Source organism: Ranitomeya imitator, chromosome 3 (assembly GCF_032444005.1).
Source record: "Ranitomeya imitator isolate aRanImi1 chromosome 3, aRanImi1.pri, whole genome shotgun sequence".
Classification (NCBI taxonomy): Eukaryota; Metazoa; Chordata; class Amphibia; order Anura; family Dendrobatidae; genus Ranitomeya; species Ranitomeya imitator.
The window spans coordinates 98,909,334-98,935,977 of NC_091284.1; the positions used below are offsets into that span (position 1 = coordinate 98,909,334).

Here is a 26,644-nt window from a genome sequence, read left to right on the forward strand (position 1 = left end):
ATAATGTTAAAAAATAATTTAAAAAATTAAAAAATGGTTATTCTCACCTTCCGACGGACCCCGATCTCCTCAGCGGTGCACACGGCAGCTTCCGTCCCCATGGATGCTTTGCACAAAAGACCTTTGTGACGTCACAGTCACATGATCGTGACGTTATCCCAGGTCTTTCGCTCATAGCATCACTGGGAACGGAACCCGCCACGTGCACCGCTGAGAGGCGGGACGACTCTGGGGGCCATCGTAAGGTAAGTATATCCCTATTTTTTATTTTAATTTTTCTTTTTTTTTTTACAGGGATATGGTGCCCAGTCCGTGGAGGAAAGTATCCTCTTCTCAACCCTGGGTACCATCCGCACATGATCCGCTTACTTCCCGCATGGTGGGCATAGCCCCATGTGGGAAGTAAGCGGATCAATGCATTCCTATGTGTGCGGAATCCCCGCGATTCCGCAAAATTAATGAACATTCTTTGTTTTTTTCCGGAATGTGCTTCCGCTCCGGAAAAAAATGCAGCATGTGCACAAAAATTGTGGATTGCATTCTAATAATAGGATGCTTAATGTATGCGTTTTTTTCGCGTTTTTATAGCGAAAAATCCATAACATGTGTACACAGCCTTAGAATTTTTTTTTTTAACCAAAAATGGCGTTTACTTAGTACCCTATGTTATTTACATGTACTATTATTTTTAATTATTTAAAGCAGGGTATATGCTCATTAAGGGGACCTTTATGGTGAGGTATTGGACTGGCAGTGGCCCATATACACTGGTGAGCAAATGTGTAACAAATGGTTTGAACTTTTGACTTTCACGTCTCACGATCCACTACTGCTTCGAACGGGCGACTACCATCATTTTATAGACAATCATCTTGGATATCTCATATTTAAATCTGACTTGCAACTATTTAGCATATCATTAGTTATGCAGATTCTTGTCATGTCACTGCATTGCTACTGTTTTGCGATTTTTTGCTTAAAATAAACTGCAGATATGATATTAACATAAAGAGTTTTTCCCACAAACAGTGTCCATTTTAATTAATAGATCTTGGAATAATAATAATCTCCACAATTGGATGTGTTAAAAAAAAATCTTCCTGTGCTGAAACAATCTAATAAATGTTCCCCTGCTGTGTACTGTGTAATGGCTGTGTCTGACCGTACAGGTAGATGGTCTGATTATACCACAGCTCCTGGGCAGGAGAGGAAGCAAAAGAGAGTATACAGACAGGACAGCAGGGGATCACAGCTGATTATTTTTGTGAGGTAAAGCATTGCTTGAAAACAGGCAGGGAAATGTTTTACCTCATAAAAAGAATCAGCTGTGATCCCGTGCTGTAATGTCTATATACTCTTATGTCGTCCCCTGCCAAGGAGCTGTGGTATGATCAGACCATGTTCCTGTACGGTCAGACACAGCCATTACACAGTACACAGCAGGGACACATGTATAAGATTATCTCAGCACAGGAACATTTTATTTAACACATCCAATTGTAAAACTTATTTTTATTCCAAGATCTATTAAGTATCGTGTACTTTGTTTATGGGATAACCTCTTTAATTGAAAAGGAACAGCTCCTTTAAGCTTTACAAGGTCATTTATTTTACCACTGTCAATCACTTCTTCACTGCTAAAATTTTATCAAAGTTCTTTTCCGTTTCCCCACAAGGTATACTGTATAGAAGTATGTTCTTGTTTGTTCAGCAAGTCAAATAAATAACTCCAAACCCTTGATGTATACCCAGCTGTCAGTTTAACAAAAAAGAACGCCGCGCCATTTACTCCAAGCCGCTTACTCAGTCTCTGACTTCACAATGTGAGTTTTTCGTAAGCAGCTTCCGGGCTGAGCGGCTTCTGCCTTGGCTACAAATATGTGTAATGCATAGCATGGTGCAGACATTGTATGTCCATCAGCTGATGAATGTGCTGGGCCGCACCAGCATCGCCCCGGTATGTTTTATGGAAGGCTACGAGGATCGATCACGAGCATTTCACCTCCTGACATTGAGGGCCGCAGAGGTAGAAATATCAGATAAATTATGGCAGCAGCAGCTGTGATTCACATAGTAATAACTCGCCTTAAGAGGACCGGTGACATCATAAAACACAGATGCGTCCCAAGGGCAGTGGATCTGTCAGTGTCACTGGATCCTTGGTGCTGAGAACAAGCTCCTCCAAACACAGTGTTTTATACACTGGGGAGCCGAATACAGAAATCAGACCATCTGTATTCCTCTCCTGGTTACAGGGCACATTGCAGTCCTTGTATTATTTGTAAGAGCGGACAAATGTCCAACGCCATAATACTGGAATGGCTACCGAGTGTGGACAGACACTGTGCTCGCTAGCCAGAGAGTGGCACAAATGGCTAAAAAAGGAATAGCAGAAAAGTGAATGGATTTCCCTAGCTCACCTCGATCACGCGATCGATTAAAATAACTTTGCTAGTTTCATACAGCCCCTGTAAAAAAAAAATGTGGGATGTAAACTGCTCTGCTGAATTCTGAGCCATGAACTTGGTAAAGAGTAAAGTAATTCATTACTAGGATGCAGGGACCTATTCACACTGCCAAAATGGCAGCACCTTTTAGTTATACATAATACGTGGATTATGTGGTATTTAATTAAGAACTGTAGTTAAGAGTGAAAATCACCTATTTTATAATCTGAGATACATTACTACTTAGCTGGAGGAAATTCCCCTCTTTCCCGGTAAATACATTTATCATCATCTCTCCACATGTGATCAGTAGGGTTCTGACCATTGGGACAAGTGGGATACTAACCAGTACGTTTTGTGCCCACTAGCCCGTGAACTGTTAGCATTCCCTGACTCCTTTCGACAAGTCCAATATTGAACCCCTTATTACACAAGAATATGTATTTTAATTTAAAGGTGAATTCACATCCACAAGATCCTATCTCAATATGTAATAGGTGTAATAATAATAATATTAACCAATACCTCCAATTAGTGAATCCGAATAACTATAAAAAATGTATAACTTTTTTTTTTACTTTTTATTTTTTTATTACTCTTTTTTATGTGACTAATATATTATTCTAGCCTATCCCTAAGGCCAGGGTCACATTTACCGTATGGAAAAATCGGTCCGAGTCTCCCTGCCGAGTCGCACAAGTGTTCTCCGCATGGTCATCTGTATGTCATGCGTTTGCAACGCAATGATGCGATTTTCTTGCAGCTATGTATCTGTATGACATCCGTATGACATGGGTATGGCTTTACATTTCTTGCTGACTTTCCCCATTGAATTAAATTGCTTGTCACGCGCTGACGCCCTGACTGGTGGGCGTGAGCTCGGGGGGTTTGTGGCCCCACTGTGCCACAAACCAGACTACCCTGGAAGGGGCGTGACTATGACAGCTGCCTGGGTTTTCACTGGAGCCTCTAATGGTGAGGACAGGCTTGTGCAGCAGGCAGCTGCCAGGTGCCACTCCAGGGTGGTGTCTGGCTGTGGCTGCTGATCCCACTTGGGAGACAGGAACACCAGGATTGGTGCGGGCATTAGGCAGGACTGGCAGAAGAGCACGGCTGGAACACAGACGAGTAGGCTGGCACGGCTGAGACAGGGCTGGCAGAGACACGGCAGGAAACAGGACTGGCTAGGACAGCAGGAACACGGGACTGGAAGGCAGGGCAGGAACGGCAGGACTGGCAGGAACACAGGATTGGGAGGCACTGAAGAGAACACAGGACTGGAAGGCAGGGCAGGAACGGCAGGACTGGCAGGAACACAGGATACACAGGACTGGTTAATGTGGTGTATGAATCAGGCTGCACTCAGATGACACCTGAGTGCAGTCCTATTGTGAGAGTGATGAAGGAACAGGTAGGGACCTCTTCACACAGGAGGTGCAGGTACGGAAACAAGCCAGAAGGAAAGGAGAATGAAGGAACAGGTAGGGACCTGTTCACACAGGAGGTGCAGGAAAGGAAACAAGCAGAAAGGAATGAGGTATGAAGAAACAGGTAGGGACCTGTTCACACAGGAGGACCAAGTAACAAGTAGAAGGTGGAACTAAGAAAAGAGAAGGAGAAGGCAGAGCCAAGGGCGGAGACGCTGGAGGCGGAGCCAAGAGCGGAGACGCTGGAGGCGGAGCCAAGAGCGGAGACGCTGGAGGCGGAGCCAAGAGCGGAGACGCTGGAGGCAGAGCCAAGAGCGGAGACGCTGGAGGCAGAGCCAAGAGCAGAGATGCTGGAGGCGGAGCCAGATAGTACCGCAAAGAGCGGAGCCAGATAGAACTGCAAAGAGCGGAGCCACAGAGCAAAGCCAGAGAGTGCGAAGCAAAGTCTGAGTGCAGAGCCGCAAGAGTGCGGAGTGTAAGCAGACTGAGAACACAAGGAAAGAAAGCAGGGAAGGAAGCCACAGACAAGGAGACCGAAAAAAGACAAAGTACAGACAAGGCAATAGAACAAGACACAGGGACAAAGACACAGGGACCAGGATATTCTGCCTCCTGGAGGGCGGACTACAAGAACAAGGCAAAAGCACAGAGAAAAGCTCAGAGGGAGTAACTCAGAGCAAGGCCAGGCAAACTCAGCAGCTAAACACTAACTGAGCTAACACATTGCACAGGCCCAGACCACAGGGTGGAGCTGCACTATATACAGGAGGCCTCTTGATAATTGGTCAGGAACTGATTGGACAGATGCACCTGATTCCTATAAGAACCAGAGAGTTCAGGCGCCGGCCCCCTATACACATAGCCATGAGGCATGCAGAGAGCAGAGACACAGAACATGGAGCTGGCATTAAAGAGAAAGCACATCATGGCCTGGAGCAGTGGGTAAGATTGTGTGAGAGATGTGAGGCCATGCTGTGATGCCAGCAGAGTTGTTACATTGCTCAATGGGCTGAAATGAGGAAAATGTGTGCGTATTTCTCGCAAGCTACACAGAAGGTCCGTGTGGTGTCTGATTTTTTCTCACACGCATAGGCTTGCATTGGCGAGTCTCGAACGATATACGGTGCAAATCGTAGCATGCTGTGATTTTACATGCACATCGAATACACTTCAGAAAAAATACGGTGATGTGACCTGCCCCATAGATTAACATTGTTCCGAGTGCTATGCGATGTTTTCTCGCATAGCACTCGTCCGTATTCAATGCTAGTGTGACTGCGGCCTAACAATAATCCTATTCCTAACTCCTGCCCTAACCCTTCTTTTCCTTAGCCCTGTCTTTAAGAGTAAGTTCACATGAGCGTATAAAAAAATCGTTCATCTAGAAAAACGGGAAGAATTTTTTTTCACTTGCCATCCATATACAGTCTGTTTTTTACAGCAACAGCTATTAATCATTTACAATTTCCTATGCTACAGAATTGCAATACTGGAGTGTAATAGTATTGTATCTTACAGTTATTAGGTTCTGTAGAAGAACGTAGATCTGGGGATTTATTCTGATGGAATATAGGCCGAACTGGATGGACAAATGTCTTTTTTCGGCCTTGCTAACTATGTTACTACTAGATGGTGGCCCGATTCTAACGCATCGGGTATTATAGAATATGTATGTAGTTTATTTATGAAGATTTCAGAATAATGCAATGAATACACAGGATTCGGCCGGCTGGTCGTGACCAATTAGCGAAGCGTGGTTCAAATCCTGCGCCAATTTGCGGCCGGACTGTGCCTGTCGCTGATTGTACGCGGCCGGCCGCGACCAATCAGTGAAGCCAGGGCCAGCTGCAGGTTTTTGAGGGCCGCGGGCGAAAGAGTCTCACAGCCCACGTAGCATATAACACAGCCCACGTAGCATATAGCACAGCCACGTAGTATATAGCACAGCCACATAGTATATAGCACAGGCATGTAGTATATAGCACAGCTTCGGAGTATATAACACAGCCGCATAGTATATAGCCCAGCCACGTAGTATATAGCCCAGCCACGTAGTATATAGCCCAGCCATGTAGTATATAGCCCAGCCACGTAGTATATAGCACAGTCCATGCAGTATATAAAACAGCCACGTAGTATATAGCACAGCCACGTAGTATATTGCACAGCCACCTAGTATATAGCACAGGCACGTAGTATATAGCACAGCTACGTAGTATATAATACAGCCACATAGTATATAGCACAGCCACATAGTATATTGCAGAGCCACGTAGTATATAGCACAGCCCACGCAGTATATAACACACCCACGTAGTACATAGCACAGCCCACGTAGTATATAGCATAGCCCATGCAGTATATAACACAGCCCATGCAGTATATAACACAGCCCACGTAGTATATAACACAGCCACGTAGTACATAGCACAGCCCACGTGGTATATAGCAATGTGGGCACCATATCCCTGTTAAAAAAAAGAATTAAAATAAAAAATAATTATATACTCACCTTCCGGCAGCCGCCGCATCCAGCCCAGGCCTTTAGCGATGCTCCTCGCGATGCTCCGTTCCCAGTAATGCCTTGCGGCAATAACCCGTGATGATGTAGCGGTCTCACGAGACCACTATGTCATCACGGGTCATTGCAGCAATGCATTCTTGGGACCGGAGCGTCACGAGGAGCGGGAAAGGCTGCCGCGGACGCCGGAAGGTGAGACTATAATGATTTTTTTTTATTATTATTTTTAACATTATATGTTTTTACTATTGATGCTGCATAGGCAGCATCAATAGTAAAAAGTTGGTCACTCATGGTTAATGGCAGCGTTAACGGACTGCGTTACACCGCTTTAAGCCACGGTGTAACGCAGTCCATTTATCAGACTGCTAAAACGCTATGTGGGCGCTGACTGGAGGAGAGTATGGAGGGGGCAGTGACTGGAGGGGAGTATGGAGGGGGCACTGACGCGGCCGGACTGTGCCTTTCGCTGATTGGTCACGCCCAGCTGGCCGCAACCAATCAGCGATGCGGGATTTCTGTGACAGACAGACAAACAGACGGAAGTAGACCTTAGATGATTATATAGATAGATGTTAATGTATCCGTAAAAAAATCAGATACTTTACTATGTTTCCGTTTGACCTCAATTTTGTTTTGCTCCCCCACAGACTTAAATTAGTCTCATTCGATTTGCGGAAGAAACTAGATTTGTTTCACACACACAGATTTGGTCATAAAATAAAATTGTTCATCTGCATGGTCCCATTGAATAAAATTGGTCTTAGTTTTTTTCATGGACAGGAGTCGGACCGAAAATACGGTCATGTGAACAAGCCCCAACTGTAGCTCTAAGCCTAACCCTAGTCCTAAGCCTAACTCTAATTAAGGTTAGAAAAAGTGTAAAAATCTACGGTTAGCTCTTAGTAATGAATGAAGAGGGTAATTGAATATTGAAACGGACAAATTTTATGTCGTCTTCATTCATTCATTACTCGGGGTGGGTTTTTATGACCTGCGCTTCGAGATGGCAAAGCTCATTTCTTTATAAGTTATCATCTCAAATGCAAAGCATTTGTTTTTGTTGCAGGGGTGGGTGAAATATTGCACTCCCCATAGAATTTTGAGATCAGGGCACCAACCTCTGTGCCAAAAAACCCACCCTCCTTACGCTACTCCAACTAACTGTAATCAGCTCCGATCCCAAGAATGGGGCCCCTAAAGTCCTGTGTGTGATTGAAGCAGTATCTCTACCACTCCCATAGAAGTAAATATAGCAGGGGCCAAGCACGCTTCTTACCACTCCATTTACACACCGGACTTTGGGTCCCCTGTTCCTCAGATAGGTTGGGGCCCCTAGACTATTGCAGAATTGATTTCATAGGTATCAGCCTTTTATCTTGTGTTCTACAGGATTCTGATAAACAGCCAGAATGTGATTTGCAAGCTACAGACCCACAAAACTGTGTTTTTGTTACTTGAAAAGAAAATTAACAGCTAAGATGCGATGACCGATACAAAATGATAAAACGACATTATTTTTACCAGCGCATCTTATACCAAGACGTAAGGTTATGACTCAATAGTGTAATAGGTAATGAAAATAATTGAAGTTTCTTTGATGTAACAGGAATAACGGAATGAAAGAACGGCGTGCAGGGGTTTCTTTGTAATGAACGTTTTTGTATGTGGTTAAAATAGAAGCCAAGAGCTGTGGCAATGTACAGAATTCAGAATATCAATCCTCCATGATGAACAATGAGCATAAAGCAAAAGTTCTCTTATCTTAGACAAACAATAGGGATGGTATATTGCTGTGTGCGCTATTATCAAGCACGAGAACATTGAGCTTAGTTATATCTCTGGAGAAAAGGAAGCCTTTGATGCGATTAATATAAAGAGTAATACATTTGTTTCTTTTGGCTTTAAATACTTTCTTCAAAAGTGTATGGTCACATTTCCATTCTGATGCCAACACACGATTTAAATTCTCTGTCCATACCCACGTGCAGCCAACCATGTGTCCATGCTATTGGGCCCACTGGCGGCGCGGTCCATTCAGATGAAAAAAATGTCCTTTTTGTGGGTAAAAATTCCTGCATTGACTCCCACCATATTTGTTAAAGATAATCTGTCAGCAGGTTTTACTATGTAACCTGAGAGCAGCATGATGCAGCGACTGAGACCATTATTCCAGTGATGTGTTACTTACGAGGCTGTGAGTTGATGTTTCAATAAAATCAATTTTTTATCAGCAAGAGATTGTTAGCACAGGACTAGGTGTCTCATGCTTCCTTGTCAACTGCTGTGTGTAACACAATTACTGGTGAGGGCGAGGTCATACAGAGCTCAGCATTGTATCAAAATGTCAGCATGCAGACCAGTAAGGGACACATCTCTGGAATGAGGGTCTATGCCCCTACATTATGCTGCTTTCAGCTTACAAAGCAAAAATCTGGTGACAGATTCCCTTTAAATGTATCCAGTAGTTTCCAATCACCCAAAGAAGATCAGAACAGCGCTCTTCAGACCTCTATCAAATTGGTAAAAGTCTATATACTGTAGTGCAGCAGGGTTGTTGCAGTGTGACACACAGGCAGGAACCACAGGAAAGTAACTCACAAATGGAAAACAAATGGTATCCTCCAGATCGCAGCTGGGGCGTCAAGACAGTCCGTGTCCAAAACCAATTGCTGTAAGCGACTGCACCACCATGTCACGCTGAGGGATGGCCAATGTTTTGGCTTTGCTTGGCTCCTTGTTACTTCACATATAAGCTGGATGTTGCAGAGCCACCTGCTCTGCAGTTTGCCAACCAAGACTGACACACCCAACATTTACTGCAGGGTTTTTTAAATGGAATCTGTGGGCATTGGCGACTTGTAAGACCCAGTCTGGAGGGAGCAAACCGCCCCACTACCATCCTTGAACCTGTTTCATCCTGGGTTCAAATCCCACCAAGGAGAACATCTGCATGGAGTTTGTATGTCCTCCCCGTGTTTGCGTGGGTTTCCTCCGGGTTCTCCGGTTTCCTCCCACATTCCAAAGACATACTGATGGGGAATTTTGATTGTGAGCCCCAATGGGGACAGTGATGATGATTTCTGTAAAGGGCTGTGGAATTAATGGCGTTATATAAAAATATTTAGAATTGAGAGTCCTCAGTGGTTGATACCTTTTAATCTTTCCTGGTGTTACATAAGTGAGTTACCGTAAATAAAACAAAAAAAAATGACAAAGATTCTAGAAATAAAAGTGGGAAGCAAATGTTCTATGTAGATGGTGGGTGGCGCTAAGAATATAGGTCTCGCGGAGCCACGGTCTAATACAAGAGAGATCATTTGAGCTTATCTTCTGCGTATCTCAATAACCTTAGTTACAGGTACCTGGTATGGTGCATTTATGAGAACTCTGTAATTACTGACCATTCCTTTCAAATTACTGCCATTAGAACTGGTGAAGGCAGTAAATAGCATTTGTGTACAAACCTTTCAGAAATGATTTATGATATCTCTGATTTGTCTTCTTTAATTGGTTTTCTGCTTGTCTTCATTAATAACACTTACTTCAGTGTGCCTTGAAGTCTAAAGGACGTGTGATATGTTTGAAAACCCATCTTAAGAAAACCATCGATGTGATGTCTTACAGGCGCCCATTATTACAAGTGACATCTTCAAACAGGCTTAAAATGAGTCCAGTATCTCTTCAATCTTACACGTCAGCTGCAGATTAAGCATCACATCTAACGTGACCCGTTGGTTGCATGTTCTGTGATGCACACTCTTATCTTCACTATTAGCACAAGGAATTATCGCAAATGTATATGATGAAAAACAGAATTCTTTGACATGGCTTCTTGTTAAATGGTGATCTTGGGCTTTTCAAACTGACGTTATTTGATATAGAATATTGAAAATTGGTTTCTATCTAAAAAGCATCTAGGATATTTTACAATAGCGGGTCTATGCCATTAGAAAAGCTCAGTAAGGAATTATACATTAAATTTGCATTTGTGATTATTTTGCCTATAATGCTTGCCCAATACTTCACCCATCATCTGAGTAAAAGCAAAAAAAAAAAGAAATGTTGGGTTTTTACATAATTTGTTCCCCAGCAGATACAGTAAAGGTACCGTCACACATAACGATATCGTTGCTTTTTGTGACATAGCAACGATATCGTTAAGGAAATCGTTATGTGTGACAGCGACCAACGATCAGGCCCCTGCTGGGAAATCGTTGGTCGCTGAAGAAAGTGCAGAACTTTATTTTGTCGCTGGATCTCCCGCTGACATCGCTGGATCGGCGTGTGTGACACCGATCCAGCGATGTCTTCACTGGTAACCAGGGTAAACATCGGGTTACTAAGCGCAGGGCCGCGCTTAGTAACCCGATGTTTACCCTGGTTACCAGCGTAAAAGTAAAAAAATCAAACACTACATACTTACCTACCGCTGTCTGTCCCCGGCGCTGTGCTCTGCACTCCTCCTGCACTGGCTGTGAGCACAGCGGCCGGAAAGCAGAGCGGTGACGTCACCGCTCTGCTTTCCGGCCACTGTGCTCACAGTCAGTGCAAGAAAGCACAGCGCGGGGGACAGACAGCGGAAGGTAAGTATGAAGCGTTTGGTTTTTTTACTTTTAGGATGGTAACCAGGGTAAACATCGGGTTACTAAGCGCGGCCCTGCGCTTAGTAACCCGATGTTTACCCTGGTTACCCGGGGACTTCGGGATCGTTGGTCGCTGGAGAGCTCTCTGTGTGACAGCTCTCCAGTGACCAAACAGCGACGCTGCAGCGATCGGCATCGTTGTCGGTATCGCTGCAGCGTCGTTGAGTGTGACGGTACCTTTAGAGTAAGCAAGTTTCCATCTGGCCCAGATCACCATGATGAATAGTGCAACCTTTCTGCCCCTAAAAGTAACAGTGCCCCACAGCCCTTTAGAAACTAGTAATGCACATTTTAAGCAAAAATGTCTGACATGCGCCGTACATGTAGCGCTCAAACAACAGAACAGGTACGACACACCTATCGTGCAGAGCATGCTCAGATAACACCTTATCCAAGCACGTTCACACATCACTAGTGCGCACACGTTTCTTCCCTTACAACTGTTCATTACCCATTTACGTTACCAGTTTGTGTGCGCTTGGTGTAGCACCCCTCTGTACTATCTGCTGTGCCCACTTATTCCAATTATATCAGCAAGGTAGTTAAAAAGTAAAACAGCGGCTGCTCTTTATTTCATATATCATCAGCACACCTGAAAATTAGAAACTTTGTAATAAATCTCAGAGAAATCGGCTTCTTTTGCCTCCTGGACTGATCTATCACTTTCAATTAATAGATAAAATCTATAAAATGTGTCTTCAGTGAAGTCAGATCTTCCCATTACTGAGCTAAAAAACGATAGTTGGCGCTCATAAAGTTCTATGGAGGCAGACACAGACCTTCATTCAGCTTCAAGTTCTTCTGAAATGACAGTAAGGCCATGTTCACACGTTGCGGATTTTGCTGCGGATCCGCAGCAGTTTTCCCTAAGTTTACAGTACAATGTAAACCTATGGGGGAAAAAAAAACACTGTGCACATGCTGCGGAAAGATCCGCGCGGAAACGCAGCGGATTATTTTCCGCAGCATGTCAATTCTTTGTGCGGATTCCGCAGCGGTTTTAGACCAGCACCAATAGGAAAGTGCATTTGAAAATCCGCAGAAGAAACCGCTAGAAAATCCGCAGTGAAAACCGCAGTGATTTTGCACTGCGGATTTTCCAAATCCGCTGCGGAAAAATCCGCAGCAGAGTCCGCAACGTGTGCACATACCCTTACTGTTCTCCATAGAACTCTGTGAGCACCAACTGTCATCGCTCTTATCTCAGTAATGAGAAAGTCTGACCTCACTGAATACAGATTTGAGCAGAGAACTGAGAATTTTTGAGAGTGATCACTCCGGCAGAGAAATAAGCAGATTTCTCTGAGATATTACAAAGTTTCTTATTTTCATAAGTACAATAGATTTATGAAATGAAAATGTAAACAGACACTCTATAACATTGCGGATGTAAAGTTCTGCCCATTATTGCTTTCTTTTTCTTTTTTTTTTTATTCCTGAGATCATGTGATGGAATTTGCACATAGTATTACAAATAACATTGGCCATAAATCATATATATCAATTTTTAATGCCTATACGTAGAGTATGTCACTTTAAGTAACCGACTTTTTACTGACACTAAGACAAAATATTTTCTAAAGAAAAAAAAAAAGAATCTGTTTATCTGTGCGCACTGAGTTTCCTTCTAAGCCTTCAGTCTGTCATTATTGAATGTAGATTATCCTTTCCATGGAAATACAGCTGGCAACCTTTATTTCTCCCCCCCACTCAGGAGATGCTTCAGCTTTGGCTTGTTGGAGGTCTGCAGGAGACACGGGATGTTTTACAGAACCCAGGTGGGAATGTGCCCTTTAAAGGTTGTGCGCTATTGATCCACCCGAAGGGTCTAGAAAGCTGGGGGCCATTATTGATTGTACTCAGCCAAGCATTCATCAGACAGACTGTACAACATACAACTGTCAAAGCATAAAAAGTCATTGTTATCATCCTTAAAGAGAAAGGTTGGGGGAGATCCGGCCGTGGGGATGACTTTGTTTTCAGATACCTCCTCCCGGTGCATTCAATATTTTGTTGTTTGTTTGTTTTTTTGCCGAATTTGGGTGATCTACGTTGAGAAAGTCAACTTGTTTCTTGATCGCAGTGAGAATAGAAGCTGCAATGCATCATATTGGTGTAAGGTTTATGACATGAGTAATTATGCATGCGAGACCACCAAGAGGTTGTGGCTACAAAGGGCGCCTTCAGCATATTAATCTCACATTAACTGGCATTCTCAGTCCTCTGGGAGCCATTTCTATTAAGTAATTACTTAAAATAACTGGCTGTACTTCTGTCAATAAGAATTCTCAGAGCTGTCTTTTCGCAGTGATATAGGGGCTTCGGGATTTCTTGCCAGGCGCAACGTGAATATATTTACATCTATTGATGGTCAGATCATATCATTTTTATTGGAGAGTTTGTATGGCAGAAGGGTGAAGGTTTTTCTCAAAACATACCTTCATCACCTATTCTCAGGAACGATTACATGTCTGATCTCTAGGGGCCCAACTAATGACAAGCATGGGGGTCCTAAGTTCCCTTCATCACTGCACCCCCCATTCCCTCTGGCTGCACCCCAATGCCCCTTTACAGTGTTGAGGAGCTTAAAGAAATTGTAGATCAAGATCGTGCAGCGCCACTCCAATTACAGCCAATAGGGCTGACGGAATAGCCAAGCAATGTACATGACTGTCTCCGTCACTTCCATTGACTTTGAATGGAGATCCCCGAGCATGCTTAACTGCCGCTTCACTTGAAGTATTCCTTACTATCATCATGCAGTGAGGAGAAACAGGAGGCTTCTAGTTCTGGGTCCTAGTGATGGTGAGAAACCCTTTAAAGAAGTAGGTCAATATAAACATACATGTCAACAGTCCTGAATTTAATAGGACTCTGACTGAGAATATCTAATTTTTGGGGAAACAACTCTGGCAAATTGGAGGAAAAAAAAATCTCCATCTTCTCAGCTCGTGAAAATCGAAATCCTTTCAGATGTCATCCGAGTGTAGTCCGATGTTCACTTGCATATCCGAGTGTGATCCGAATATAGGATTTAACGCATGCATGCTGCAGCTTCTTTCCTCGGACTGGCTGATCCCGAGAAAAATAATTGGGCTTTTGCACAATCCCACAACATAACATTGGTCCTAGCGGGATCTGATGTTTTGTCGAATCGCACTCGGCCTGAAAATACGATCGTGTGCACAAGACAATATTTTGGCTTCTCTTACTACCCTCTACCCTCCTCCTACCTTTACCAGCTTTTATCAACAGGGAATGTGATTTCAAACCAGGGATTCAAGTTTGAGGAGGCTAATTTGCATATTCCAGGTGCCTTCTGGGAAAGCGAAGAGTCTCCCTAAGCTAGAAGATCGTTGGGTACAGCCGGGACCAGCTGCTTGGAAAGAATCACCAAACCAGGGATTCAAGCTTGAGGAGGCTAATTTGCATATTCCAGGTGCCTTCTGGGAAAGCAAAGAGTCTCCCTAAGCTAGAAGATCGTTGGGTACAGCCGGGACCAGCTGCTTGGAAAGAATCACCAAACCAGGGATTCAAGTTTGAGGAGGCTAATTTGCATATTCCAGGTGCCTTCTGGGAAAGCGAAGAGTCTCCCTAAGCTAGAAGATCGTTGGGTACAGCCGGGACCAGCTGCTTGGAAAGAATAACCAAACCGCGCGCCGTAAGGCGCGCGAATTTTTGCCTGTAGGACATTATTGCAAGAGAGCTTGGCTGAGTAGATTACACAAGAAGGAAAACACACAGCAAGTCAGCAGGATCTAGGAGCAACATGGCAGATGTGACAACCTACATGGTGAGCTGCAGCATGTGCTACATGTTCACAGATCGACCAGAAGAAGAATTAAATTTCACCTGTCAGAAGTGTAGACTAGTGGCCCTTTTAGAAGAAAAGGTGCGGGGTCTGGAAGAAAGAATAGCAACTTTGAAACTCATCAAAGAGAATGAAGACTTTATAGACAGAACAGAAGCATCTCTACTGGTCACAGAAGGTGAAAAAAGTGTCAGAGAACCTCCAAAAGCAGATGAGTGGAAGCATGTGACCAAAAGAAGCAAGAAGACCATGGAGAAATCACCAACCACACAACTGAAGAACCGATATCAAATCTTTGTAGAGGATGAAGATGGCACACCTAAGGATGAAGCAATACCAGCAAGCAAAAAAGAAAAGGGCACACAGCAACAAGTGACAGCAAAAAGTACAGCCAAGAAGCAACGAAGAGTGGTGGTGGTGGGAGACTCACTACTGAGAGGCACAGAAGCAGCCATCTGCAGACCGGACATAACTGCAAGAGAAGTATGCTGCCTTCCAGGTGCGATGATCAAGGATGTGACCGATAGGATACCAAAGCTCTTCAACTCCAAGGACGTCCACCCATTTCTTCTGATACATGTTGGCACCAATGACACGGCAAGGAAGGACCTACCGACAATCTGCAAAGACTTTGAAGAGTTGGGGAAGAAAGTAAAGGAACTGGATGCACAGGTAGTTTTTTCTTCTATCCTTCCAGTAGACGGGCATGGCACCAGGAGATGGAACAGGATCCTTGATGCAAACAACTGGCTAAGACGATGGTGCAGACAACAAGGATTCGGATTCCTGGACCACGGTGTGAATTACTTGTACGATGGACTCCTCGCCAGAGACGGACTACACCTCAACAAACCTGGGAAACACACATTCGCCAGAAGACTCGCTACACTCATCAGGAGGGCGTTAAACTAGAAGAAGAGGGGACGGGAAGAAAAACATTAGACTTGAACAAAGAAGATCCAGGAAAACATACTCAGAAGGGAGGTAAGAACATTTCTAAAACAATCCACAGCGAGGAGATTGGAACAAAACAAAATCCTCTAAACTGCATGCTCGCAAACGCCAGAAGCCTGACAAACAAGATGGAAGAACTAGAAGCAGAAATATCTACAGGTAACTTTGACATAGTGGGAATAACCGAGACATGGTTAGATGAAAGCTATGACTAGGCAGTTAACTTACAGGGTTACAGTCTGTTTAGAAAGGATCGTAAAAATCGGAGAGGAGGAGGGGTTTGTCTCTATGTAAAGTCTTGTCTAAAGTCCACTTTAAGGGAGGATATTAGCGAAGGAAATGAGGATGTCGAGTCCATATGGGTCGAAATTCATGGAGGGAAAAATGGTAACAAAATTCTCATTGGGGTCTGTTACAAACCCCCAAATATAACAGAAACCATGGAAAGTCTACTTCTAAAGCAGATAGATGAAGCTGCAACCCATAATGAGGTCCTGGTTATGGGGGACTTTAACTACCCGGATATTAACTGGGAGACAGAAACCTGTGAAACCCATAAAGGCAACAGGTTTCTGCTAATAACCAAGAAAAATTATCTTTCACAATTGGTGCAGAATCCAACCAGAGGAGCAGCACTTTTAGACCTAATACTATCTAATAGACCTGACAGAATAACAAATCTGCAGGTGGTCGGGCATCTAGGAAATAGCGACCACAATATTGTACAGTTTCACCTGTCTTTCACTAGGGGGACTTGTCAGGGAGTCACAAAAACACTGAACTTTAGGAAGGCAAAGTTTGACCAGCTTAGAGATGCCCTTAATCTGGTAGACTGGGACAATATCCTCAGAAATAAGAATACAGATAATAAATGGGAAATGTTTAAGAACATCCTAAATAGGCAGTGTAAGCGGTTTATACCTTGTGGGAATAAAAGGACTAGAAATAGGAAAAACCCAATGTGGCTAAACAAAGAAGTAAGACAGGCAATTAACAGTAAAAAGAAAGCATTTGCACTACTAAAGCAGGATGGCACCATTGAAGCTCTAAAAAACTATAGGGAGAAAAATACTTTATCTAAAAAACTAATTAAAGCTGCCAAAAAGGAAACAGAGAAGCACATTGCTAAGGAGAGTAAAACTAATCCCAAACTGTTCTTCAACTATATCAATAGTAAAAGAATAAAAACTGAAAATGTAGGCCCCTTAAAAAATAGTGAGGAAAGAATGGTTGTAGATGACGAGGAAAAAGCTAATATTTTAAACACCTTCTTCTCCACGGTATTCACGGTGGAAAATGAAATGCTAGGTGAAATCCCAAGAAACAATGAAAACCCTATATTAAGGGTCACCAATCTAACCCAAGAAGAGGTGCGAAACCGGCTAAATAAGATTAAAATAGATAAATCTCCGGGTCCGGATGGCATACACCCACGAGTACTAAGAGAACTAAGTACTGTAATAGATAAACCATTATTTCTTATTTTTAGGGACTCTATAGCGACAGGGTCTGTTCCGCAGGATTGGCGCATAGCAAATGTGGTGCCAATATTCAAAAAGGGCTCTAAAAGTGAACCTGGAAATTATAGGCCAGTAAGTCTAACCTCTATTGTTGGTAAAATATTTGAAGGGTTTCTGAGGGATGTTATTCTGGATTATCTCAATGAGAATAACTGTGTAACTCCATATCAGCATGGGTTTATGAGAAATCGCTCCTGTCAAACCAATCTAATCAGTTTTTATGAAGAGGTAAGCTATAGGCTGGACAACGGTGAGTCATTGGACGTGGTATATCTCGATTTTTCCAAAGCGTTTGATACCGTGCCGCACAAGAGGTTGGTACACAAAATGAGAATGCTTGGTCTGGGGGAAAATGTGTGTAAATGGGTTAGTAACTGGCTTAGTGATAGAAAGCAGAGGGTGGTTATAAATGGTATAGTCTCTAACTGGGTCGCTGTGACCAGTGGGGTACCACAGGGGTCAGTATTGGGACCTGTTCTCTTCAACATATTCATTAATGATCTGGTAGAAGGTTTACACAGTAAAATATCGATATTTGCAGATGATACAAAACTATGTAAAGCAGTTAATACAAGAGAAGATAGTATTCTGCTACAGATGGATCTGGATAAGTTGGAAACTTGGGCTGAAAGGTGGCAGATGAGGTTTAACAATGATAAATGTAAGGTTATACACATGGGAAGAAGGAATCAATATCACCATTACACACTGAATGGGAAACCACTGGGTAAATCTGACAGGGAGAAGGACTTGGGGATCCTAGTTAATGATAAACTTACCTGGAGCAGCCAGTGCCAGGCAGCAGCTGCCAAGGCAAACAGGATCATGGGGTGCATTAAAAGAGGTCTGGATACACATGATGAGAGCATTATACTGCCTCTGTACAAATCCCTAGTTAGACCGCACATGGAGTACTGTGTCCAGTTTTGGGCACCGGTGCTCAGGAAGGATATAATGGAACTAGAGAGAGTACAAAGGAGGGCAACAAAATTAATAAAGGGGATGGGAGAACTACAATACCCAGATAGATTAGCAAAATTAGGATTATTTAGTCTAGAAAAAAGACGACTGAGGGGCGATCTAATAACCATGTATAAGTATATAAGGGGACAATACAAATATCTCGCTGAGGATCTGTTTATACCAAGGAAGGTGACGGGCACAAGGGGGCATTCTTTGCGTCTGGAGGAGAGAAGGTTTTTCCACCAACATAGAAGAGGATTCTTTACTGTTAGGGCAGTGAGAATCTGGAATTGCTTGCCTGAGGAGGTGGTGATGGCGAACTCAGTCGAGGGATTCAAGAGAGGCCTGGATGTCTTCCTGGAGCAGAACAATATTGTATCATACAATTAGGTTCTGTAGAAGGACGTAGATCTGGGGATTTATTATGATGGAATATAGGCTGAACTGGATGGACAAATGTCTTTTTTCGGCCTTACTAACTATGTTACTATGTTACTGTTATATTGTAATATATGTAATAAGGCAGCACCCCCATAGGCAGACCCTGTAATAAGGTAGCACCCCCATAGGCAGACCTTATAATAAGGCGGCACCCCTATAGGCAGACCCTGTAATAAGGCAGCACCCCCATAGGCAGACCCTGTAATAAGGCAGCACCCCCATAGGCAGACCCTGTAATAAGGCAGCACCCCCATAGTTAGACCCTGTAATAAAGCAGCACCCCCATAGTCAGTCCCTCTAATAAGGAAGCACCCCCATAGTCAGACCCTGTAATAAGGCATCACCCCCATAGTCAGACCCTGTAATAAGGCAGCACCCCTATAGGCAGACCCTGTAATAAGGCAGCCCCCAAAGTCAGACTCTGTAATAAGGCAGCAGACCCTGTAATAAGGCAGCACCCCCATAGTCAGACCCTGTAATAAGGTAGCACCCCTATAGGCAGGGGCAGCACGGTGGCGCAGTGGTTAGCACAGCAGCCTTGCAGCGCTGGGGTCCTGGGTTCTAATCCCACCCAGGACAACATCTGCAAAGAGTTTGTATGTTCTCTCCGTGTTTGCGTGGGTTTCCTCCGGGCACTCCGGTTTCCTCCCACATTCCAAAGACATACTGATAGGAATTCTAGATTGTGAGCCCAATCGGGGACAGCGATGATAATGTGTGCAACCTGTAAAGCGCTGCGTAATATGTTAGCGCTATATAAAAATAAAGATTATTATAGGCAGACCCTGTAATAAGGCAGCCCCCATAGTCAGACCCTGTAATAAGGCAGCCCCCACAGTCAGACCCTGTAATAAGGCAGCCCCCATAGTCAGACCCTGCAATAAGGCAGCACCCATAGTCAGACCCTGTAATAAGGCAGCCCCCCATAGGCATACCCTGTAATAAGGCGGCAGATCCCCATAGGAAGACCCTGTAATAAGGCGGCAGATCCCATAAAAAAAAAATACTCACCTCTCTTCTTCCTGGTTCCTGCGCTGCTCCCACTGATCTCCTGACAGCAGGCGCCAGGCAGTGACGTCATCGCGCCCACTGTCAATGTCGTTGACGTCAGACTGACAGGGGGATGATGGGAAAAGGAGCATAGCGCTCCTTCTCCCATCAATCCAATCAGCTGTGTCAGCTAAATGCCGGTACAGCTGATCTTCTGATGATGGCGGGGGGGCCACTGCTGGCACCGGGCCCCCCCCCCCCCCCGCCTGCTCAGGGGCTCCATAGCGGTCGGGCAGCAGAGCAGGGAGATCGATTCTCCCTGCTCTGCCGCAGAATGTAACAGTTACAGTAGCATAGTAGCATAGCTGCGGGTGCGCCCCTCAGAGTACCGGGCGCCCGCACCCTCTGCCCCCCCCCCCCCCCGGTAGCTACGCTACTGGTTGGATGGATTGGATTGTGCCCTATGAGACAGAAAATAAGCACGGAAAGCCACACAAACTACAGCCATTGCTATGACTGCTTCCTCCAAATGTCAGTGTTCCAATCCTCACGATGATTATGTGAGTAAGCCCCTAGACAGAACCACAAACCCCATCAAGTAAAAACATGAATTTTTAAATCATTATAATGTTTGTTTAAAATGATGAAAAAAATTGAAAATATTTCCCTGAAGTCATTATAATAATCATTATAAGTCATTAGAATGTTTGATTAAAATTATGAAGAAAATAGAAAATGTTTCCCTGAAAACAGTGGGACAGCTTTATTAAAACTGTTCGAAAGTCAAACAGGATAAAACAAGTAAAGAAGGTAGAAACTGAAGCAAATTAATCACATTAAAGCCGATTTCACACGTCCATTTATTTCTGGTACCGGAAAAAATGGTACTGGAGATATCCGTGCCCATGTGTCTGTGTGTTGTGAATGTAATACTCGTGACACACGTGTGGCAACCGTGTGCCATCCGTGGGCGGCATCAGTACCACAAGGACGGGCGCCGAGGAAAAAACAATACAGTAAGTGCTGTTCCCCGGCGGCGGGTGCTGAAGACGGCTCTCATCTTTCTTCCCTGCTCTGTCGGCAATCGGCGTGAGTAGAGGAGAGTGGGAGCTTTTGGGACTCTTACTCCCATCATCCGACACCTGCTGCCGCTAATAACAGTGACAGCAGGAGCAGATGATCGGGGTATTCCTCTGCTGCCCCCTGCGATATAACGAAATAAATGAATGAAAAATCTGACGTGGGTTCCCCCCTACTTTCTTGAACCATCCAGGCAAAACTCACTGCTGGGGGCTGCAACCCTCAGCTGTCAGCTTCAGCAAGGTTGGTTATCAAGAATAGAGGGGTCCCCATGCTGTTTTTTTTTAATTATTTAAATAAATAATTAAAAAAAGTGGTGTCCCCCCCCATTTTGACAACCAGCCTTGCTAAAGCTCACAGCTGGGGGCTGGTATTCTCAGGCTGGTAAGGGGCCATTGATATAGCCCCTCCCAGCCTAAAAACAGCAGCCTGCAGCTTCCAAGAAAAGGTGCATCGATTAGATGCGTCCATTCTGGCACTTTGCCTGGCTCTTCCCACTTGCCCTGTAGGGGTGGCAAGTGGGGTTAATATCTGTGAGGTTGATGTCACCTTTGTATTGTCAGGTGACATCAAACCCATGGCTTAGTAATGGAGAGGTGTCTATTAGACACCTCTCCATTACTAATTCTATAGTTATATGTTTACCAGCGGAGACACCATCACTGGCATTTTCCCATGGTCCTGAGGTCACCGCAGTTCAATCTGGCCTTGATGATGTCACTCCTGGTGAATGATGCTGCGCTCTCAGCAGCTCATTCACCATTGGTTTTCAGCCGGGACAGTCGCATCTTGTCACCGTCCAGGTTGAAAACTATTTAGCCCCGAGACATGGATTACGGCGTAGGACAGAACGTATATTGTTGTTTTTTTAATTTTATTTTCATTACAGGAGATCAAGGGCTTTGGTGGAATTAGGCGAAGTCATAAGTATGGTTTAACCTAGAATATTAAAGGAGTCTGTCACTTTTTCAAATAAAGGATTTTATTTCTCTCCATTACTAAGCCATGGGCTTGATGTCACATGACAATACAAAGGTGACATCAACCCCACAAATTTTAACCCCACTTGCTACCGCTACAGGGCAAATGAGAAGTGCTCTGCAAAGCGCCAGAATTGGCGCATAAAATAGATTCGCCTTTTCTGGGCAGCCGTGGGCTGCTGTTTTTAGGCTGGGGGGGCCCATATCAATGGTCCCTTACCAGCCTGAGAATACCAGCCCCCAGGCTTGAGCTTTAGCTATGCTGGCTGTCAAAAATGGGAGGGACCCCAAACCGATTCCTTTAATTATTTATTTAAATAATTTTTTATTTTTTTTTAAAGCGTGGGGACTCCTCTATTCTTGAAAAACCAACCTTGCTGAAGCTGACAGCTGAGGGTTGCCTGGTTGGTTCAAAAAAATAGGTTTTTCATTCATTTATTTCGTTATATCGCAGGTGGCGGCTGAGGAATACCCCGATCATCCGCTCCTGCTATCACTGTCATTAGTTGCAGCAGGTGTCGGATGATGGGAGTAAGAGTCCCAAAAGATCCCACCTGCTGTCATCGTTCAGACTTTAATACAACTCTCATCATTCTCCTCTGCTTGTGCCGATCGCCGGCAGAGCAGGGAAGAATGATGAGAGCCATCTTCAGCACCTGCCGCCGGGGAACAGAGCTTACAGTAGCGCTTCTTCCCCGGCGCCGAGGCATGTCACACGGTGAACATCAATGTTTGTTCTCTGTGTGCACGTGTGTGGGACGTTTTTACCATCCGTGCTGACTGTAAAAAATGGACGTGTCTTTGTGTGGGGCACACGGGCACACGGTCCGTGTAAACACACTGACATGTGCACAGACCCAATCGTCTGAATGGGTCTACGTGTGTACGTGTCTCTGGTACTTGTGAAAACTGCACCACACGTACCAGAGACATATACGTGTGAATGGGGCCTAATGAACAAAGCAGGATGTATTTGGTGCAGCTCATTTGGAATTTAAGACACCTTTCTTTTCCTGATAGACATTTTAGACTTGGATAATTAACTTTGGGGGGAAAAAGTACACCCCATTATGCACATTTTGCCATTTTAGTTATTATTTTCTTCCGGTGTTTAATACTACAAGATAGGTGTAAAAAGTAATAATACAATTAGAGCAAGACATGTACTTCACCTTTCTTGGAGAAATTTGCACCAGAATTTGTAAAGATGTTTTCTTAGTAAATCTTCCCTATTGAATGTTGCATCCATGTTTCTAGCACGGATCAAGATATGATGAATTAGAAGATTAAATGACAGCAACAGTCTGAATATTCAGCATGAACAGCAGCAGTGTGCACGGCTCACTAAGGTTACCAGTTCACTTCATTTTCTTACAGAATCAATTCCCGCTGGTTTTGCTCATCCTAAATTCTAACAATTGCACATAATGTTTCAAGCCAAAAAAAAAAGAAAAATAATCACAAGATTTATCTTCAGCCAAAACATATTTCCATTTGGCATTCAGGAAATTTAGTAGCTGCGTACCTGTAACTGCAAAATCCTGATCTGAAAATTAAGAACGCCAGCGAGCGCAGTGATTACATTTCTTCTGCTTCTACAAATATAAGCAGACGATTATTACATTTGATTTATGTTATGGGTTAGGGATACAATTAATATTACACACCGGCAGTTTGATGATATCACAGTCTCATGCTTGGTGCATCGTTATTGTCCCTAATTGCGAGTAAATTGTGTTCTGCATTCTTATGAGTGCTGGATCAGCCCACGTAATATTGGGATTCACTCGGTGGGAATTTGGAGCAGGATAACGGCTTATATTCATTGCATGTCTAAACTTATTTCTCTGTTAAAAAAACCACCTGTAATAAATAGTCCATGATGTGCATGTTTCTATAACCTTTTACATTTACTCCTGTTAGCTCACGTTCACACATTCAGTATTTGATGTCAGTATTTGTAAACCAAAACCAGGAGTGGGTGAAAATTACACCCTGAGTCCAGTGATGTGTCACTTACTGGGTTGCTTGCTGCAGTCTTGACAATATCATTGTTTTATCTGCTGCAGATCTACCAGTTCTCTAAATGCTGAATATTGTATAACCCCGCCTACACCACTGATTGGTTGATTTCTATGTACGCAGTTCATAGGCAGAAAGCTGCCAGTCAGTGGTGGGGTCGGGTTATACAGAACTCATTAATATGGAGAAATGATATTAAATTTTAATTTTACTGTAAAACTTTACATATTGGACTTTTTAACAATTAATGGATTATTGGGTTATTTCTGAAATAAGCCATAAGAAATAGACTTGTGTGGCAAGTAGATGAGTCAGTGTTAGGCTAGGTTCACATTTGCGTTGTGCGGTGCTGCGTCGGGGACGCAACGCACAACGCAAAACGCATGCAAAACGCATTGTTTTGAGACGCATGCGTCCTTTTTTGGCATGATTTTGGACGCAAAAAAAATGCAACTTGCTGCATCCTCTGCGCTCTGACGCGTGCGCCAAAAAAGACGCATGCGTCACAAAACGCAATGCAACGCATGTCCATGCGTCCCTATGTTAAATATAGGGGCGCATGACGCATGCATCGCCACGGCTGCGCCCGACGCAGCCCGACAGAACGCAAATGTGAACGTAGCCTTAAAGGGAACTGGTCACATTAAAGATATAGCCCAATTTGCGAGCAGTGGGTTAAAGAGTAAGTGAAGATAATAATTATGACATTCAAATGAATGATCATACTCAGTGATTGACAGCCTTACTAATCACATGTAGGACCACCTACTGGACTCCCAGGCTAACAATAAGCAAAACATTTTATTAATAAACTACTGGTTTTATTGAATATATTCTGCAAAAAATATTGCTGTCTGCTTAGTGCATTTTGCCTTAAATCAAAGTGTCTGCAGATGGATTTTTAGCCTTTGTTTATCTTGAAAGGGAACCTCTCATGTAAAATAATGTTATTAATCTGCAGATATGGGGTTAATCTGCAGGTTAATAACATTTTGACACCGCACTGTGAAGTCACTGAGAGCCCGGCTGCCAGGAGGAAATGAACTCTATTCCCCCCGGCAGCATTCAGCTTCCAGTCATAGGGGTGGTGCTGGCGCGGGTTCAGTTATGGTGGCGCAGTCACTGCTCTGTGTATAGAGAGTGACAGCTGTAACTGCACCCCCAGTACTGACTGACAGCCGGCCCTGAGCGGTGACTGAAGCCGCCCCTATGACTGCCGGGAGGAATAAAGTTAATTTCCTCCAGGCAGCGAGGCTCTCAGTGCCGCCGCCAGACAGGTTCAGAACCCTATTAACCTGCAGATTAATTCCATATCTGCAGGTTAATAGCGTTTATTTACATGAAAGGTTTCCATTAAATGGGGTTGTAATTAGTAGAAACTTCCTATAGTAGCCCACATGAAAAAGATGGCTAATTTTTACTTTTGTTGTTTTATTTATTTTTATGGAGTGGGGTAATTTACTAGGAAATATTCTGTAGTGATAATCCTAAACGATGTTCTTCTCAACAAGCATAGTGCACTTTGTAATACTCTTCTCTTAGTATACGTTCAAGAACAAGTTGGAAATGGAATACATTTACCAGATGTCTTAGGTTTGACCAATTATATAGCAGATTGTGCCGGATGTGGTACACCTCTCCAACCAAAGAGGATGGACTGATGTTTTTCATCCAGTGTCAATGATATTTTCTTTGCTCTTTCTTAGCTTGATAATGGTGCAATGATATTTATTTCATTGGGATTTTTTAATATCAAAAGACCATTTCGTGCACATGACACCTGAAAATATTTTTTAATACACAGATGGTTATATTATGAATTTTTCTTACAGGTGCAAAACATCAGTCTTTTAGAAGGTGAGTCCGTAACGGTGGAGAGCCTAGAAGGTGTGGAGCCTGTCATCCTGGCCAATGAATCTTTTCTAATGAGAGGTCAAGTGATCCGAAGTCCAACCAACCAAGTCATGGTGCATTTTCAAAGTTTACAGCCATCAAGCCTTGGTACCTTCCGCTTCTATTATCAAGGTATGGTGTTTGCTGTTGTGCATTATAGCTAATAATAACTTGTGTGTGAACTGTGCCTATTACGCATAGTTGTGCAATATATTCCTCATAATAGCTAATAACTAGACATACCTGTTCCAGGATTGAAGGTTTGTGGCCATCTTGCGCCATTGATGGCTCTTAGCGAAAAACATTGGCTGCTATTGTAGAAGTGGCACTGGCCTCCCTCCACATAAAGACCATGTTCCCTTGTCAGCTCACCTGCCGCTCCACTCAGCTCAAGTCGGACTGCTCCAAACCCTTTGGAAATAATTGAGACACAGTCCAAGTATAACTTCAAACTCAACATTTTACTTTCATTTCTTTGCAGCTCATCCAGTTCCATTACAGAATTTACATCAGGATTCACAGTGTACGTCATTTCCGCTTTCCCTTTCCTCCTCACACGGCTCAAGCCCGGGTCCTACCTTCTCATACGGCATTTCAGCATCTTCCCTGTCCAGATTCCTTGCCTTATGTGGGGGTTCCCTCAGATGTTTCGCATTGGTTCTGAGGGCATCAGCCCATGCAAACATCTGCCACATGGCGAGCGACCTGCCCGTTTTTCCTGCCGTGTCTACTTTAAAATTAAGCTTTCGTCCAGAAGCTGCTGACACTTGTATGGCTTTGGCCAAGATGGTATTGGGGTGCTGGATGGCTGGGCACTATGCTTGACAACATTGCAGGGTAGCTATATTACTCCTGAGCACTTAAGCCCTTTTGAGCTTTACGGGCGCCCAGGCCCTTCTGACTACAACCAGGAAGCTCTCCTACCCTTATCACAGTGACCCCTCCAACA

The 26,644-nt window shown here is 43.8% G+C and overlaps 1 protein-coding gene across 2 annotated transcripts in view; it reads left to right on the plus strand.

Moving 5' to 3' along the window:
- Window positions 1-26,644, plus strand: part of SEZ6 (seizure related 6 homolog) — a 955,889-nt gene that overhangs the window by 686,064 nt on the left and 243,181 nt on the right. For both annotated transcript variants that reach the window (XM_069761206.1, XM_069761204.1), the window contains exon 4: window positions 25,635-25,827. In XM_069761206.1, the coding sequence (XP_069617307.1) occupies window positions 25,635-25,827 (193 nt within the window). The remainder of the gene's footprint in view (window positions 1-25,634; window positions 25,828-26,644) is intronic.